The 16,964-nt window shown below is 36.1% G+C and overlaps 1 protein-coding gene across 1 annotated transcript in view; it reads left to right on the forward strand.

Moving 5' to 3' along the window:
- Nucleotides 1–16,964, forward strand: part of NUP153 (nucleoporin 153) — a 75,586-nt gene that overhangs the window by 12,285 nt on the left and 46,337 nt on the right. The window contains exon 2 of the mRNA XM_068557924.1: nucleotides 7,767–7,992. Within this exon, the coding sequence (XP_068414025.1) occupies nucleotides 7,767–7,992 (226 nt within the window). The remainder of the gene's footprint in view (nucleotides 1–7,766; nucleotides 7,993–16,964) is intronic.

Consider the following 16,964-nt stretch of genomic DNA (forward strand, 5'->3'; position numbering starts at 1 on the left):
AACTTTTATGTTCATGTTTTTTTTTTTTAATTAATTAATTTTATTTTTGGCTGCATTGGGTCTTCGTTGCAGCGAGTGGGGGCTACTCTTCATTGCGGTGGCTTCTCTTTGTTGCGGAGTGCAGGCTCAGTAGTTGTGCCTTGCGGGCTCTAGAGCACAGGCTCAGTAGTTGTGGCACATGGGCTTAGTTGTTCCACAGCATGTGGGATCTTCCCAGACTAGGACTCAAACCCGTGTCCCCTGCATCAGCAGGCGGATTCTTAACCACTGTGCCACCAGGCAAGTCCCTGTGCTCATGTTTTTTTGAGTTAATCTCTTGATGTTGAGAAGAGAAATGAAAAGTATAAGGAATGGATTTTACGTGGCTGGAAAGGTTTGGACTGGGTGGTCAGGAGAAACTTGGCTGCTAAATGACTGTCTGTAGGTTGTAAAACGTGACAAGTAATAGCTTAGGTTAAATTCAGGTTACTGAAACTAGATTCAGTATAACTGCATTAGAATTTGAATACTTTATAATAGAGATGCATTGTTAAAATAAGTAATGTTAGAGTGGATATATTAAAAAGCTGGAACTAACTGAAAGATTAGAATAGCATCTAGGTTTTTACTATTTAGTGTTTCAGATTTTTTATATTTATAATTAGATATTCTTTAAGTCTCATGTGAAGTCTTGGGTTCTTAGCCCTTGTTCTTCACTTGGGCTTGGATGGAGCAGGGGGAAAACTGATTAAGGAATCTGTATGAAGTGAGACTTCCAGAAAGTGTGGAGAGACTAGTGACACGGGAGTTGAGTGGGTAAGGAGAGAGTTCACAGACCCTTGGAAGAAAACTAAGGGTCAGTGACAAGCTTCAACAAAATAAAGGCAGCCGAAAGAACAGACAGAAATCAAAACAGCAGTGTATTCTGGGAGAATAGGGCTTCAGAACCTTAAAACTGAAGATGGGTTATGTTTGATATTTATAGTTAGCAATCCCGTAAAGTTTACATGAGAAAGGAGATTTTATAATCTGAATACTACTATTTAGTAGAGGGTAATGTGAAGAAAGGAGAGTTGAGGGAATTCCCTGGTGGTCTAGTGGTTAGGACTCTGTGCTTTCACAGCTGAGGGCCTGGGTTCAGTCCCTGGTCAGGGAACTAAGATCCTGCAAGCGACACAGCGCGGTGCAGCAAAAAAAACAAACAAAAAAACAGTTGAATAGAACTGAGGTCAAAAGTCAAGTAAACTAATAGGAATAGAGAGCATTATATAAGAAGAAGGAAGGCTGTATAGTACTTATAAGGAGAGGTGTCTCTGGTTATTATGATATTACAAATTGGTGAGAAGATATATAGGAAAAGAATTTTTTTTCCATTACAAATGAGTTCTGAGTTAGGATTGTAGAAGAGCCTTGCCCCACCTCAGCTTCTTTGATTAACCCTTGAACTCAGGTTAAATGTAATTTGAAAAGCTAATACATTCACAGTAGCTTACAAATTGGATGTGCTTGGTATGTGTATAGTATTGAATTGAATTTACTTCTGGCCCCCAAATTGAGTATTTATGCTAGATCTCAGTGACATTTTGATAGCGTTTTTGTTGTGGGGTTTTTTGGTTTTGTTTTTGTTTTGTTTTTGCCATGTTTGCCAAATGAAGAACCCTTAGTTCTTGAGGAGAAAAAAAATCCAATCATTTTAACCAGTCCAGGTTTAAAGATTCACTCCTGTAATCCTTGAATTTAACTTCATTACTTAGGATCATCTGGTGTAGACTTTGCTTTGGCTGTGAGGAGTATTTTAAAGATTTTAATGCCCCATTTGTTTTGTTGCTTTTTCTAATAAGCCCTTCATTAATTTTTCTTCCTTTGACTACTTTTCTGCTTCTCTTCATTTAGTTGGCTTTGTGTTATTTATCATTCCAGAGGATGGTTCAATTTTCCCATGCTCTTGGCTAACTTCACAAGTTGTTTTTTGGAGGAAGGACTACTAGTGTGGCAACAAAAATAATATTTGTTTAAGCTGAAGCTATTATACCAAGCAAATGTATTATTTATTTTTTTGAATTCTAGGATTATTGATGTCCTTTTTTGAAACTTGCCACAGCATATTCGTATGTGGGAATAAAAAGCTGGTTGACTAGTGCAGCTGTAGAAAATTAAAATCATGCACCAGCTAATCTGTGCACTGTACAGACCTGTTGCCTGCCTTCACAGAGCTGATCCTCCAGGGGAGGTGATAGACTGTGATTACCATCCCATATGACAGATTGCCTGTAGGAAGTACAGGGTGCTGTGGGTGCATGTAAGTGAGTGACTGCCTAGACTTGGAGGATCAGAGAAGATTTTCTGTAGGAAAACTTAAACATCAAGTTATAATGATGGCAGTTATGCTTACCACTGAAGCCTGTGGAAGTGGAGAGAAAGCTATTCTGGTAAAGTAGGACTTGAGTATTCACTCCTTAGTAGACCTTTACTCAGTGTACCTCTTTCCCCCTCAAGGTTGGTTTGTTTGTTTGCTTGCTTATTTTTAGTATCACAAAACATTCTTTCTTCAAGTCCATATAGGAAGCTGATTTGCCCCATTCCTGTAAAGACCTGAAGCATATTATCTCAATAACTCTTGAAAAGGTAGACCTTCTTTGGTGATTGTAAAAGGAACCTTTTCTTCCATAAGAAAACTATTTTTCCCCTTTTCTAGCTTCCTTCACTTTTTCTCAGTTTTCCATTAGTGGCTGAAGTACTTCGAAACTCATAAAAATTGCTCGCCAGGGAAGTACTTCTCCAAATTTATATGATAGACAGGGTCCCTTACGTCTTCAGTCTACCCTATTCTGTGCATAATCAGGAGATTACTTTTCCCTAACGGTTTTTTAACTTCTAATATCTGGTAGTTGGTTATTTACTATAAATAAGCATGTTAAGTCTTTAACTGGAAATAAAAGAGATTCAAAGGTAGCCTTTTATGTTTTACTTCTGTTTACTTCTTTCTATATTTGATATTCAGAATTCATGTTATAAAGTAGGTATTTATGAAAGTTGGTATAATGGTATGACATCTTTGATGAGATAATCTTGGAAACAGTTTATTTTGTAGTTAAGTTTATACTCAGGGTTATGTTTATCATGGCCTTAATTGGGAAACCTGTCAGAGTTTTTAGATGATTTTAGTACAGTGGTTCTCAAACTTTAATTTGCGTAAGAATCACCTCAAGAGCTTGTTAAAACAAGTTTGCATATCTGACATGCTCTTAGGTGACACCAAGGCTGCTGGTCTGAAGACTGCAATTTGAGAACCACATTTTTAGGCTTTTTTATAGTCACTAGATGAGCCACAGAACAAAAGGTTACGCGTACATTCTCACACATACACGTACGTGCACACACATGATTAAAGGGGAATTTTGAAGGATCGAAATAGTTATTTCAGGTCTATCAGATAGTGCATTTATTAACAGCATTACGAGAAGCTTGGATGGCATGTGCCAAGGACATTCCTACATTTGAGTCTTTGCACCTTTTGCTTCCTCAGCCTATAATACTTCTCTGCTAGAAATATACATGGCTCATTTCTCACTTTTTTCAGGTCTTTGCATATATAAAACGACTATCCCCATTTTGCTTCCCTGCTTTATTGTTGCCCATAGCACTGAATCACCATATCATGTGTTACATGTTATACTTATTTGTCTCCCTAACTTAGAATCTAAGCTCCAAGAGGGCAGGAACCTGTTCCCTGTTTATTATCCCTAGTGTTCTTGCCTGACATGTAATATGTGATCAGTAAGTATAAATTAAATGAAGAAAAGCAATGTTTGCCTTTTACCTCTGTGAGCTAGATAAGATTTTAAAATTTTCTTCAGGGTAAGCCTCTTTCCTGGTCCGTTTATGTACTGTTTTACAGAGATAACAGTTGGATGTAACTTCTGGATAGTAAGTGCTTCCCCCGGTGTGGTATATGTGTTCCATTGTTGCTAAAGCTGATGAATCTAACTGATACGTGGACTGACTTTTTATTTTTCATGTTAATTAGAAAACAAATTTAACAAGTACGCTAAGGACCCAACAGGAAACAGTTCTCCAGATGGTTCAACTGAAATATCTTTAAGAAAGAGTCTACTCAAAGATATGGTGGTGATTAAAGGAATACATGCGGGATAGCAGGATACCCAGAGACTAGCAACAGTGGGAAGCTGCTGCCATCCCTAGGGCTGGATGGAAAAGGGAAGAAACTGTGTAACTGGAGTGGAGGAAGGGCTACCTGGCTGGAGCTGTAGTTCTAGAGAAGGGGCGCTTGAGCAGAGGGAGCACAGGAAGAAAGACTTCTCTTTCCTCCCATCCTCTAATATCTGATATCCTCCAGAATCTCTCATGAGCCAGTCCAGAAGCCAGTTTGTTGAGACAGCCAGTCAGGAATGGTGTCAGGGCAGCACAAGTGAAGACCAGTACAGCATCAAATTTGTGATTTGGTAGATTTTATTGTGTAGGAAAAACTGTTTATTAAGAGAAATAAAACAAATAGATAGAAAGAAAACCATTAAATAACAGTACAGGTAAAAATCATGGCTAAAGTTTGGGAAACACTGGGGAAATAGTTATTAATCCACATTGTATTCAGCACAGTCCACTGTAAGGTTTGTTATTCTGATTCATTAAATAGTATTTTAATATTATGATATATTTTAATTATTGTCTGACTAGTACTCCACATGTATGTTTTCCAGATAACTGAATATTAAGATTTAAGTATACATAATTTTATTCACCTCTTGTAGAGGGATTTTTTCCCTGAAATGTATTGTGATTTCCTGAAATGTATCTAATTTCCTAATCCCTTTTTTTTTATTTTAATTTTTTATTTTTGGCTGTGTTGGGTCTTCGTTTTTGTGCGAGGGCTTTCTCTAGTGCGGCGAGCGGGAGCCACTCTAAATCGCGGTGCGCGGGCCTCTCACTATCGCAGCCTCTCTTGCTGCGGAGCACAGGCTCCAGACGCGCAGGCTCAGTAGTTGTGGCTCACGGGTCTAGTTGCTCCGCGGCATGTGGGATCCTCCCAGACCAGGGCTCGAACCCGCGTCCCCTGCACTGGCAGGCAGACTCCCAACCACTGCGCCACCAGGGAAGCCCCCTAATCTCTTTAATTAGATTGGTGGTTCTCAAACTATAGCATACATCAGATTCACTTGGAAAGGTTTGTGAAAACAGGTGAGCCCTATCTCCTGAATTTAGTAGGGCTGGGATTGGGCCTTAGGTAATGCAGATATAAATGGTGAAGGGACCACATCTTGGGAACCACTAGTAACTAGGGTATACTGAGCTTAATTTAACTTTTCTTGATGACTTAGGGTCATTTACCCTATAGAGGCATATTGAAGTGAGGGGATATTTCTTTTTAATAACAGTTCCAGGTCAATTTTAGCATCTGTATTTAATTTTGTTGTCACGTGCATCATGCTGTCATTCATTGTGCCACTAGTAATTCCTCTCTCTCACTGTAATTTTTTTTTTTAAATATAGTTATTTATTTATTTTTGGCTGCATTGGGTCTTCGTTGCTGCGTGCGGGCTTTCTCTAGTTCCGGCGAGCAGGGGCTACCCTTTGCTGTGGTGTGGGGACTTCTCATTGTGGTGGCTTCTCTTGTTGCGGAGCACAGGCTCCAGGCGCACGGGCTTCAGTAGTTGTGGCGCACGGGCTTAGTTGCTCTGCAGCATGTGGGATCTTCCCGGACCAGGGCTTGAACCTGTGTCCCCTGCATTGGCAGGTGGATTCTTAACCACTGCACCACCAGGGAAGCCCTCTCACTGTAATTTTGTACTAAGCTGCTCTGGGCTGAGACTAAATAAATTGGTTACATTTCAGGTTAGAAAAGAGAAGGTCTCCAAGCAAAATTCATGAGTTTCAACGAAGGAGTTTTTTTTTTTTTTTTTTTATCCATTTTGACTGTTTAATTTTTACTGACTATTCTCCACAATACCTAATGGTGCCACATAAGTGACCTTTGGTTAAGTACGGTGCTAATTTTAAGTTGTTCTGTACTTGCCTCCTTCAGTGAGTAGAGATCACAGGAATCTCTGATACTTTTAGTAGCTAAACACCTTAGAGGAAGTCTACGAAAGATTTATTTTACTCTAAATTCTTGCTATAGTGCGTTAACATCGCTTTGTATCAAGTGTGTCTTTTTTTTTTTACTTATTTAAACTGTGTTACATATTGAAAGCACTTTCAAGTCTTTTGGAATATGGGGAGGGGGTAAATAAATATTTAAATATAAATAATTAGCAAAATAATAAACATGAATTTTTTATAAATATTAAATCTTGGAGTAGGTATAGAATCTTTCTTTCCAAAGAAACTAATACTGTGTAACATTGGCATAGAAAAGGGGAACAGCGAATTTGTGTTTTTCAGTAGTGAGTATTCTAGGGCTGCTGGCTTCATGTGTTGTTAGAGATCTTACACAATGTAGATCTGTTCAGAGTTTCTGATGGGAGGAAAAGTAATTACTTTTTTCCCAGTTGTTACCTACAGCTTTTCAGATAATCAGGAGAATACTACTCAAGTGCTTATATCAGAGGTGTCTTCCATCTTTACTATTGACAGAATTTTTCAAGGCCTCTTTGTCTTGGGTTTGCTTTCAAGGTTTATGTGTTCTGCCTTAACTTTACTGTTTTTATTGTACCTGCTGATTCATTCTTTCCCTTCCATGGCTTTCTCTCTGAAATCCTATTCTGTGAAGGGAATTGTTGCCTAAAACTGATTACCTCACCCGAGCTTGTTTCTGCTAACTTTTTATTTTTCTCATTAGTAATAAAATTATCAGTGTATGTTTCTGTTAATATTTAGTACGTTGTGAAGTGCTTTCACATTACTTCATTTGATCTTCATTATAATCCCTATCAGGTAATAGTAGGAGAGAGTGTTATTCTTATTTTACCTAGAGTAAATCATAGTACAGCCTACCAACCTCTAAGTCGATGCTTTTACTCTATCCTAGATATACCATAGCAGTTGTGTTTGTACTTGGGCAAGTTACTTAACTTCATTGTCTCTCTTCATCTGTAAAGTGGCATGGTTAAAACCAATTTCATAAGATTATTGTGAGGATTAAATTGAATAATATGTTGAAACTGCTGAGAACACTGTCTGTTCTGATGAATGTTAATAATGCTGGTAGTTGTTATACCACATCTTTTTCTCCCTTTAAAAGTTACTGTAATAAAATTCTTGGTTTTCAGGCAACATTTGATATAACAAAATTTTACCGTCAAAAAAAAAATCTTAGATTATTTCTTGAGCTTATTATGTTGGATTAGTTGTCTTATTGCCTTTTAAAAAAATTCTCATTTTTATTTGTCTAAATTTTTGTTCTTAAAGAATGTGCAGTAAAATATTTGAGGAAGCTATTGAAGGTATTTATTGCTTCTTTTAATATGCTGGGATCAAGATGGATGCCTTTTGTCTGGGATTATAACATTTTAGTGCATATCTTATTACTAAATCTAAAATTTATATTGCTTAGTTGAAGACCTGTGGGAGTTTTTTAAAGATTAGAATAATATGGCCATTCGGGACAACTATTGGCTCATGGACATATGCATATGAAAGAAAGAAAAAAGTAGGAATTTCATAAAGTATAGAATTTGTAAAATACATTACGTCAACATTAACTCACGTAACTGATTTTTAGGAAACTTTGTTGGAAACAGTTGTGTTTTGCTTGGCATGGCTTTCTTTAAATAGGTACTTATTTAAAAGATAAATTTCTAAAACTGCCTTACATGTTTTCCCCCCAACAGGGCATTCTCAGCAGGGTTACAGAATCTGTTAAGAATATTGTGCCAGGATGGCTACAAAGATACTTCCACAAGAATGAAGATGTATGTAGCTGCTCAACAGACACAAGAGAGGTGGCACAGTGGCCGGAAAATAGGGAAGATGACCGTATAATATACGCTGATGAGGAAAGCCCTAGCATTCATGATGGGAGAATCACTCCTGAGCCAACAGTCAGTAATACAGAAGGTAAATAGAATGTGGATATTTTGTTGTGAATGATAGGTTTTCATGCCTTAATTTAAAATATGTTTATGTTACCTGGCTATGGTAAATCTAATTGTGTAGTACAGAAACGATGTTGGAGGAGGGTGATGATCACCTTCAAATTAGAGATCTTTTTTATTTATCAGCTTTTTTGTTTATTAAGGGAGGCTGAAATACTGTATCAGTTGAGAGTGCAAGCTCTGCTGTTAGACTTTGGGTTTGAATTTTCATACCACCAATTGTTAGTCATGTGGCTTTGGTCAAGGTAATCTTTGTTCTCCTCTGTACCCTCAGAAATGGTTTTGAAAAAAGTAAAGGTGAAGCCCTTAGAGTAGGTCGTGGCACTAAAGGAGCAGCGTGGCAGTGCTTCCCACAGCACACGGACTTGGGTATGGTGTCACTGCAGTTGTCTCCCGTCCTCTGCAGCTAGCGCAGCTGGGCCACTTCATTAATCTTACCACTGAGTGACCCTGCATTTTAAATGCTTTTTTGGATCCATTTATGGCGTTTTTGTGGGGTGACAAATATTAAATAGCTTCAGTGTAACCCATGAATGTGACATATTTGGGAATATTACTTTGTCATTTCACTTTATATATGTTTTACAGCTTTAGTGAGATGTACTTCGCATAACAGTAGGACTCACCCATTTAAATTGTATAGTTCAGTGGGTTTTGGTATATACAGAATTGTTCAGTCACCACAGTCAATTTTAGAACATTTTAATCACCATCCTTTCCTCCCCATCACCGCAAAATCCTATACCCATTAGTGGTCACTCCCCATCCCTACCCCTCCAGCCCTAGGCAACCACCAATCTGTATATTGGACATTTCATATAAATGGAATCATAAAATATGTGGTCTTTTGTAACTGGCTTCTTTCACTTAGCATAATGTCTTCAAGGTTCATCCATGTCATAGCATGTATCAGAACTTCCTTTTTATTGCCAGGTAATAGCTCATGGAATGGAGAAACTACATTTTATTTATCCATTCATCCGTTGATGGACATTTGTGTTGTTTCTACTTTTTGGGTATTATGAACAGTGCCACTTTGAGTATTCCTATGCACGTTTTTGTGTGGATATGTTTTCTCTTGGGTATATACCTAGGAGGAGAATTGCTGCGTCATCGGGTAATTTTACATTTTGAGGAAAAACTGTTTTTCTAAAGTGGCTACACCATCTTACCTTCCCACCAGCGGTGTATGAAGAATGCAATTTCTTTACAACCTCACAAATACTAATTTTCCTTTTTTTAAAAAACATAAATTATACCTATTTTGGTAGACGTGAAGTGGTATCTCATTGTGTTGATTTGCATCTCCCTGATGACTAATAATGAGCATCTTTTCATGTTATTGGCCATTTATACATCTTTGGAGAAATGGCTATGCAGATCCACCTTTTCCATTTTTAACTGGATTATTTGTCTTTTTATAGTTGAATTGAAAGAGGTCTTTACATATTCTGGATATAAGCCCTTACCTGTATATGATTTGCAAGTATTTTCTCCTATTCTGGCTTCTTGATGGTGTCCTTTGAAGCACAAAATTTTAAATTTTGATGAAGCCCACTTTATCCCTCAAGTATATGTTTCTTTCAGTTTATATATTTTTTCTTTCACTACATGTTTTGACTTACTTATAATTATAAAAATTTTTTCAAACTCTGTGAAATCTTGTCTTGCCTAAATAATTGATGTGGATATGTGCCTATTAATTTTGGTATACTTAGTAACTAATTTTCCTGCCTGATTTGCTTATAGGGAAAACTAGTGAGGGTGAAATGGGCTGAAAGAGTGATTCTTATTTGGGAGAAATGGCAAATCTGAGTTTTCTTAGTGGTATTCAGTTTGGCTTAGTCTTCAAATCCTTGCTTATTTTTATTAGAGTAACTTAGGGAGTTTTAATATCTGTACTGTTCAAGATTTCTTTCTAATATATTCAGCAACCATCTTGAGATTTTATTTGGTAGATCTCTAAGGTGACTGCTTCTATATTGCTCTCTTTTCTGGACATCAAATGGGACCACAGCTTCTCTCTTTCTTTTGACTGGAGACTTTTAGTGTGCAGCAGCATATATCTACAGTGACTGAAACCTTCTTTTGCATCCTAGTGAGTATGCTTGTGGGGATTAACTAACTTGAAGAATTTAATTCAGGTGTGAGATTAATGGCGTTTCTCATTTTATATCTGTGAAGTTCTTTTTTGTTTGTATTTTCATTGAAATTATGGAATTAATTCAGTGGTCTGCCAAGGTTAATTCCAACTTGGATTTTATTCATTATATTATTAGGTTTGTAAGGTAGCTTTTCTGTTACGTGTATATTACACACACCTTTGTGAATAACTTCTAAATTTAAATTATTGTGGAAATTTTCAAACTACAAAAGTAAGGAGGGTAGTACAATGAACCTCCATGTACCTGTTATCCAGCTTCAAAGACAACCAGCTTATGGCTGACTTTGTTTTCTTTATTCCCACGTCTATTCACCTACCTTCTCAGTCTAACTCCCTTGATTATTTAGAAGCAAATTATGAACAGCTTTCTGATATTAACTTCAAAAACTTGATGGCATTTTCCCTCTGTCTTGTCTAAGAGCTGACTCCTGCTCCTATCTTAAAATCTGTAAGTTCCAGGCAGTTCTCTTCTCACAATCTGCCTCCACCTTTCTCAAAGTATTTATTCAATAGTTGCAGTCACATAATGTGTGACTACAGTACTGTTGATAACTCCCCAGTATGATGAATATAGATCTTACTAGATGTAGCAAATCAGTTTATGTTTACTCTGTGAAACATTGCTCTTAAATTTGACAATGCATTCTCAAAACAACTTAGATATACTTGCTCTTAAAGTAGTGTAAAATTATCAAAAGCTTAAAATAATTTAGTTATAACCGTCCTGAGTGTTGTTTACTAAATAGTAATTTTACCACTGTAACTTTTGTATTAATAGTAACTGGAGCTGGAGAGTATAGGACGTTCTTCAAATAGCACAGTGCAGTACGACAATTATAGAATCTGTGGCCCGTTTCAGATCTGTTGTCTGCAGCTGTCTGCTTATATGTACCTCCTTGTACTGACTGTCTTAATGATGGTGAGCCATTAGGTGTCTAGATTTCTTCTGCTAGGTTAATGGAATGGATCAATGAGGAGAACCTCAAATAATGTACATGTTAGATTTTTATTGATTCAATAAGAGTTCAGGCCTCTGAGAGCCCCACAATGGCATATCTAATATGCTAGTCAGCAGTAGATTGAAGTTGTAGACTACATTGGCTGATTGATACTATGTGATCATAGGTGTACTCTTAGAAACTGGGCATTTATGGCTGATGTGCATCTGTAGATGATGTGGCCTTATTTAGTCTTATTATCCCAAAATGCATCCTTTATTGGGCCTGATTTGGAGGTTAAGGAAGCTCTGTAAATATAAAAAACTGGCATTGCTATTAGCAGCATACCTTCCAGTAGAAGTATATCATACTAGATTTGTTTTTTCTCTATAGCTTCTGTATATACTAGATTTAGTAAATGTCTGCCAATATCTAGAAAGTTGTCCTATCACTTTTATCCTATAGGATAAACTGCTGTAGGGATGAGAGAATGGGTAAATAAAAAGCACTTTTAGGATATGACATACTACAAAATTAGAATACTTAATACTCTAAGAAACATTTCAGCCTATATGTGTATGAATCCTGACTGCAGAGAAATTGAAATATGATAATCTTTAGATGCCAATAGGTTTAAATGCCAATACCAGTAGATTTCGAAGCTCCAGCCAGTTTCTGTCTTAACTTGAGCAAGCTTGATAAGAAATTATTACATATACATTAAATTCTAATTCCCCATTCCCCCTCCCCCCCAGCCCCTGGCAAACACCATTGTAGTTTCCCTATGACTTTGACTACGTACCTCATATGAGTAGAATCATACAGTAATTAATCTTTTGTGACTGACTTATTTCACTTAGCAGAATGTCTTCAAAGTTCATTCACATTATTGTAGCATATATCAGAATTTATTTCCTTTTTAAGGCTGAAGAATATTCACTGTATGTATTTACCACATTTATTTATTCATCTGTTGATGGACACTTAACCTTACTTCCACCTTTGGCTTTTGTGAATAATGCTGTTAGGAACACGGTTGTACACATCTCTTTGAGGCTCTCCTTTCAGTTCTTTTGGATATATACCCAGAAGTGGAATTGCTGGGTCACATGGTAATTCTATTTTTAATTTTTTGAGGAACCACCATACTGTTTTCCACAATGGCCGCACGCATTTTACGTTTCCTATCAACAGTGTGCAAGGTTTCTAGCTTCTCCACATCCATGCCAACATTACTTTCTTTTGTTTCTGCTAGTAGCTGTCCTATTGAGTGTGAAGTGGTATCTCATTGTGGTTTTGATTTGCCTTTTTCTGATGATTAGTGATGCTGAACATCTTTTCATATGCTTGTTGGCTGTTTGTATATCATCTTTGGAGAAGTGTCTCTTCAACTCCTTTGCCCAGTTTTTAATCAGGTTATTTGATTTGTTGTTGTTATTGTTGTTGAGTTGTAGGAGTCCTTTATATGTTCTAGATATTAACCCCTTATCATATATATGATTTTCAAACATTTTCTACCATTCTGTAAGTTGCCTTTTTACTCTTGATTGTGTCTTAGTGCACAAAAGTTTTTAAGTTTTATATAGTCCCACATGTCTTTTTTCTTTTGTTGCCTGTCATATCTAAGAAATCACTGCCAAGATTAATGTCTTGAAGCTTTTCTCTGTTTTTTTTCCTATAAGTTTTATAGTTTTGGGTCTTACGTTAGGTCTTTAAAACAGTTTGTGTTTATTTTTGTATATAGTGTAAGATAAGGGTCCAGTTTCCTTCTTTTGCCTGTGGGTATCCAGTTTTCCCAAAATTATTTGTTGAAGAGACTGTTCTTTCCCGATTCATTGACTGGTCTTGGCACTGTGTCAAGGATCATTTGACCATGTATGCAAGGGTTTATTTCTGGGTTCTCTATTCTTTTCCATTGGTCTACCTGTCTGTCTTTATGCCAGCAGCATACTTTTGATTACTGTTTTGTAATAAGTTTTTGAAATCAGGAAGTGTGAGATCTCCAGTGTTGTTGTTCTTTTTCAAGATTTTCTTGGTTACAAGTGGTCCCTTGAGATTCCATAGGAATTTTAGGATGGATTTTTCTATTTTGTCAAAAAAAAGTCATTGGTTTTTTTTTAAAGGAATTGCATTGAATCTGCAGATCACTTTGGGTAGTATTGACATTTTAACAACATTAGGTCTTCCAACCTAAGAACATGGGATGTCTTTCCATTTATTTACATCTTCTTAAATTTCTTTCAGCAATGTTTTGTAGTTTTCATCATGCAAGTCTTTCACTTCCTTCCTTAGTTAATTCCTAAGTGTTTTATTCTTTTTGAAGCTATTAATAATGGAATCATTTTCTTTACTTTTTAGATTGTTCATTGTTAGTGTATGGAAACAAAACTGATTTTTGTATGTTGATTTTGTATTCTACTTTGCCGAATTTGTTTATTCTAGCACTTCTTTTTGGTGGAATATTTAGGGATTTCTGCGTATAAGATATACCATTTGAAAACATGATTTTACTTCTTCCCTTCCAATTTGGATGAATTTAGTTTCTTTTTCTTGCCTTATTACTCTAGCTAGAGTTTCCAATCCTGTGTTAAATAGAAGTGGGGAAAGCAGGCATTCTTATCTTATTCCTGATCTTGGAGGAAAATCGGTCTTTTACCATTAGGTATGATGTTAGCTGTTAGTTTTTCACATATATGGCTTTTGTTATGTTGATGTTTCCTTCTAGTCTTATTCGAGTGTTTCTGTCTGCACTTTTTTTTATATATATAATAGCACTTTGAAACTAAATAATCCAGAATTGTTTTGCATTGCTTAAGCTGGTAAATATTTTTGAAGACAAACTTTTAGAAAGATAATATTGATACATAGAAGAAGATTACAGAGTAATTTCAAGTAGCAAATACAGTCAAGCAGCACAGTAAAGAATAGCAGACTCTTCTTACTCATTGGGGACAGTTAATGTAGGGATGCAAGGAATCAATCATTAGGGAATTGTTAATATAATTTAGCATGTTAATAGGTGAAATGAGGTTGTAAATTGTTTCTTTCAGGTAGATACTAAATAGGCATTTGCTGAAACTTAAAAATATATTGTTCTTTATTTCTACTTGGAATATGGAAACCACTGCTTAATATGTCAGTCATCCACAGGCCAGAAATCATGTGTCATGGTGAAACAATAGAAGCGTTTTTTTTAAATGTGATTTTTCAAGTGATATTTTACTAAATTATCATTTTGTAGAATATGGGTGGAGATTCTGGGTACTGTTGTCTTCCTCTGAGAAGTATTGATTCTTGTTTCAGAAAGCAGTTGTTACTGAATGATCATTTTGAACTCTTACATAGTTTTATGTTTTATTAATGTCCATCTTGGAAAATCCAAGGTGTGTGTTAAGTCCCCTAAAGTGGCAGAATTTAGCCTCCAAACTCTGTCTCCTCTGTGGCTTTTTAGGTGGGTTTACAGCAGGCCTTGTTCTAGGACATGGCCCTTAGTCTCAAGGGAAAGCTCTTCTGGTATCTCAGCTGAATGCCAGGGATTTAAGGAGGTGTTTATGGGACCTTTAAATTCTGGCAGTCTTGGAACTTCACTGTCCTCAGCACTGCTTTTTTTCCCTAGCACTGATCAACCTTCTAGTAGCTGTTTTCTCAATTTCATAGCAGCTGCTATTTGGTAAACCTTAGGTGGTCTTGCTCTGTGTATGTATAGCCCGTCCACGCTCTAGACACTCCTGTGTAGACTTCTGGAGGCCCCTTCCTGTGTAGTTTTCTACTGTCCAATGCCCTTAGTTCTGATTTCTGCCTACTGTATTTTGCTTTGACTCCAACTCTCTTTGCCAGGTCTGGAAATGTTCCTAGACAGCTGGGTAGTGATAAGGCTCACTGTGAGTTTTTCTTGTCCGTTTTCTGTTGTCTGAAAGTTATTATCTCAAATATATTGTGCATTTTTATAGTTATTTACAGTAAGAAGGGCTAGTCTAGGGCCCCACTTATTCCAGCCTAACTGGAAGAGAGTCTTTTGGAAACTTGACAAATGATTCTAAAGTTCTTAAAAATACACCTGAAAATGAATAGAGAAATCTTGAAAAAGAGTAAGGGAAATGTGATGTAAGTCAGAGTAACTTTTACAGGCATTAAATGTGTTACAAAGCTATAGGATTTAAAACATTATGGTACTGGTATAGATATATATCGTTGGGGAAGGCCTCTTAGAATTTACTATGTGGTAGTGGTGGCTTCTCGATCAGTGAGGAAAAGATGGCTTACTCAAGAAGATTGTTTTAGAATATAAACAGACTAACCATTTGGAAAACAGTGAAGCTAAATCATTCCCTCACTACTTCATCATAACTGATTCCATATGGAGTCGAGATTAAACATTATATTGAAATAAAAGCAATACTACCAAAAAGAAGAGAGTAAAATTTTTTATTTCTTAGTCTTGGAACGGTAGAAGTCTCTGTTAAAATACATATTATTTTCTGTATTACAAAGGACACCATCAAAAAAATAATGGTTTCAACCAACAGTGAAAAAAATTAGTTGTGATATTTCAGGTCATGTCACACTAATATTACTGATCAAAAAGAAACTAGATTGGACTAATTTTATTAGCAAGATAAACTATATCAATGAGCACTTAACAGAAGAAATATAAGTGACCAGTGAATAGGGAAGGGTGCTCAATATGTCATTTAAATAAATTCGGATAGTAATGATGCCACTGGACACAGTAGATTGACAGAAATCAGAAAAGGTTATTATTATCCAGTATTGGAGAGCATGGGGGGAAATATACATTGTCATTTACTATTTATGCAGTATAGCTTAACAGAAAACCTTTGGATCCACAGTATCTCTCATAAGCAAAAGTGAGCATGTACTCTGATCCAGTATGACAGGGCAGTTCCACAAATTATTGTTTATCCATTGATTCTCAGGATACCTTGCACTACTTAGGCTGCTTTATGAGCCCAATTTCAGACTTACAGAGTCAGATTTTTTGTGGGTCACTTAGGCATATTTCTTAAATAATTTCTCCTCATGTTTCTTTTACATATTTAAAGAACCATGGATTTATCCAAAAAGAATACAAAGTCTGCAAATATAAGTGCTTGTATGTTTGATAGAATATTGAGAAAACAATTACATAAATAATTATGCTAAATCAGTCTGATAAAATAGAATGTGGTCTTCACATGGAATGTGCTCTGTATGTGGAGACAAAATTATATGATAAATGAAAAAAAACAAGTCACAGAACATAATGCATAAGCATGATTATGTGATTAGGGAAAATGTGTATGCATATAGAATGAGAGGATATACAAATTTTTTTGAGATATAATTGATTTACAGTATTATATGTTTCAGATGTACAACATAGTGATTCACAATTTTTAAAGGTTATTCTCCCTTTATCGTTATTGTAAAATATTGCTTGTATTCCCTGTGCTGTACAATAAATATGTCCTTGTAGGTTATACATTTTATATGTAGTAGTTTGTATCTCTTACTATCCCTACCCCTGTCTTGTGCCCACCCACTTCTCTCTCTCTCCACTGGTAACTACTAGTTTGTTCTCTGTGAGTCTGTTTCTTTTTTGTAATATTCATTAGTTCTATTTTTTTAGATTCCTCATGTAAGTGATATCATACACTGTTTGCCATTCGCTGACTTATTTCACTAAGCATAATACCCTCTAATACTCTCCACGTCCATCCATGTTGATGCAAAATGGCAAAATTTCATTCTTTTTTTATTGACTGAATAGTATTCCATTAGAGGATATACAAATTTAATAGGTGTTGTTTCTGGAGGGATGGACTTACCTTT

This window comes from Eschrichtius robustus, chromosome 12 (genome assembly GCF_028021215.1).
Source record: "Eschrichtius robustus isolate mEscRob2 chromosome 12, mEscRob2.pri, whole genome shotgun sequence".
Classification (NCBI taxonomy): domain Eukaryota; kingdom Metazoa; phylum Chordata; class Mammalia; order Artiodactyla; family Eschrichtiidae; genus Eschrichtius; species Eschrichtius robustus.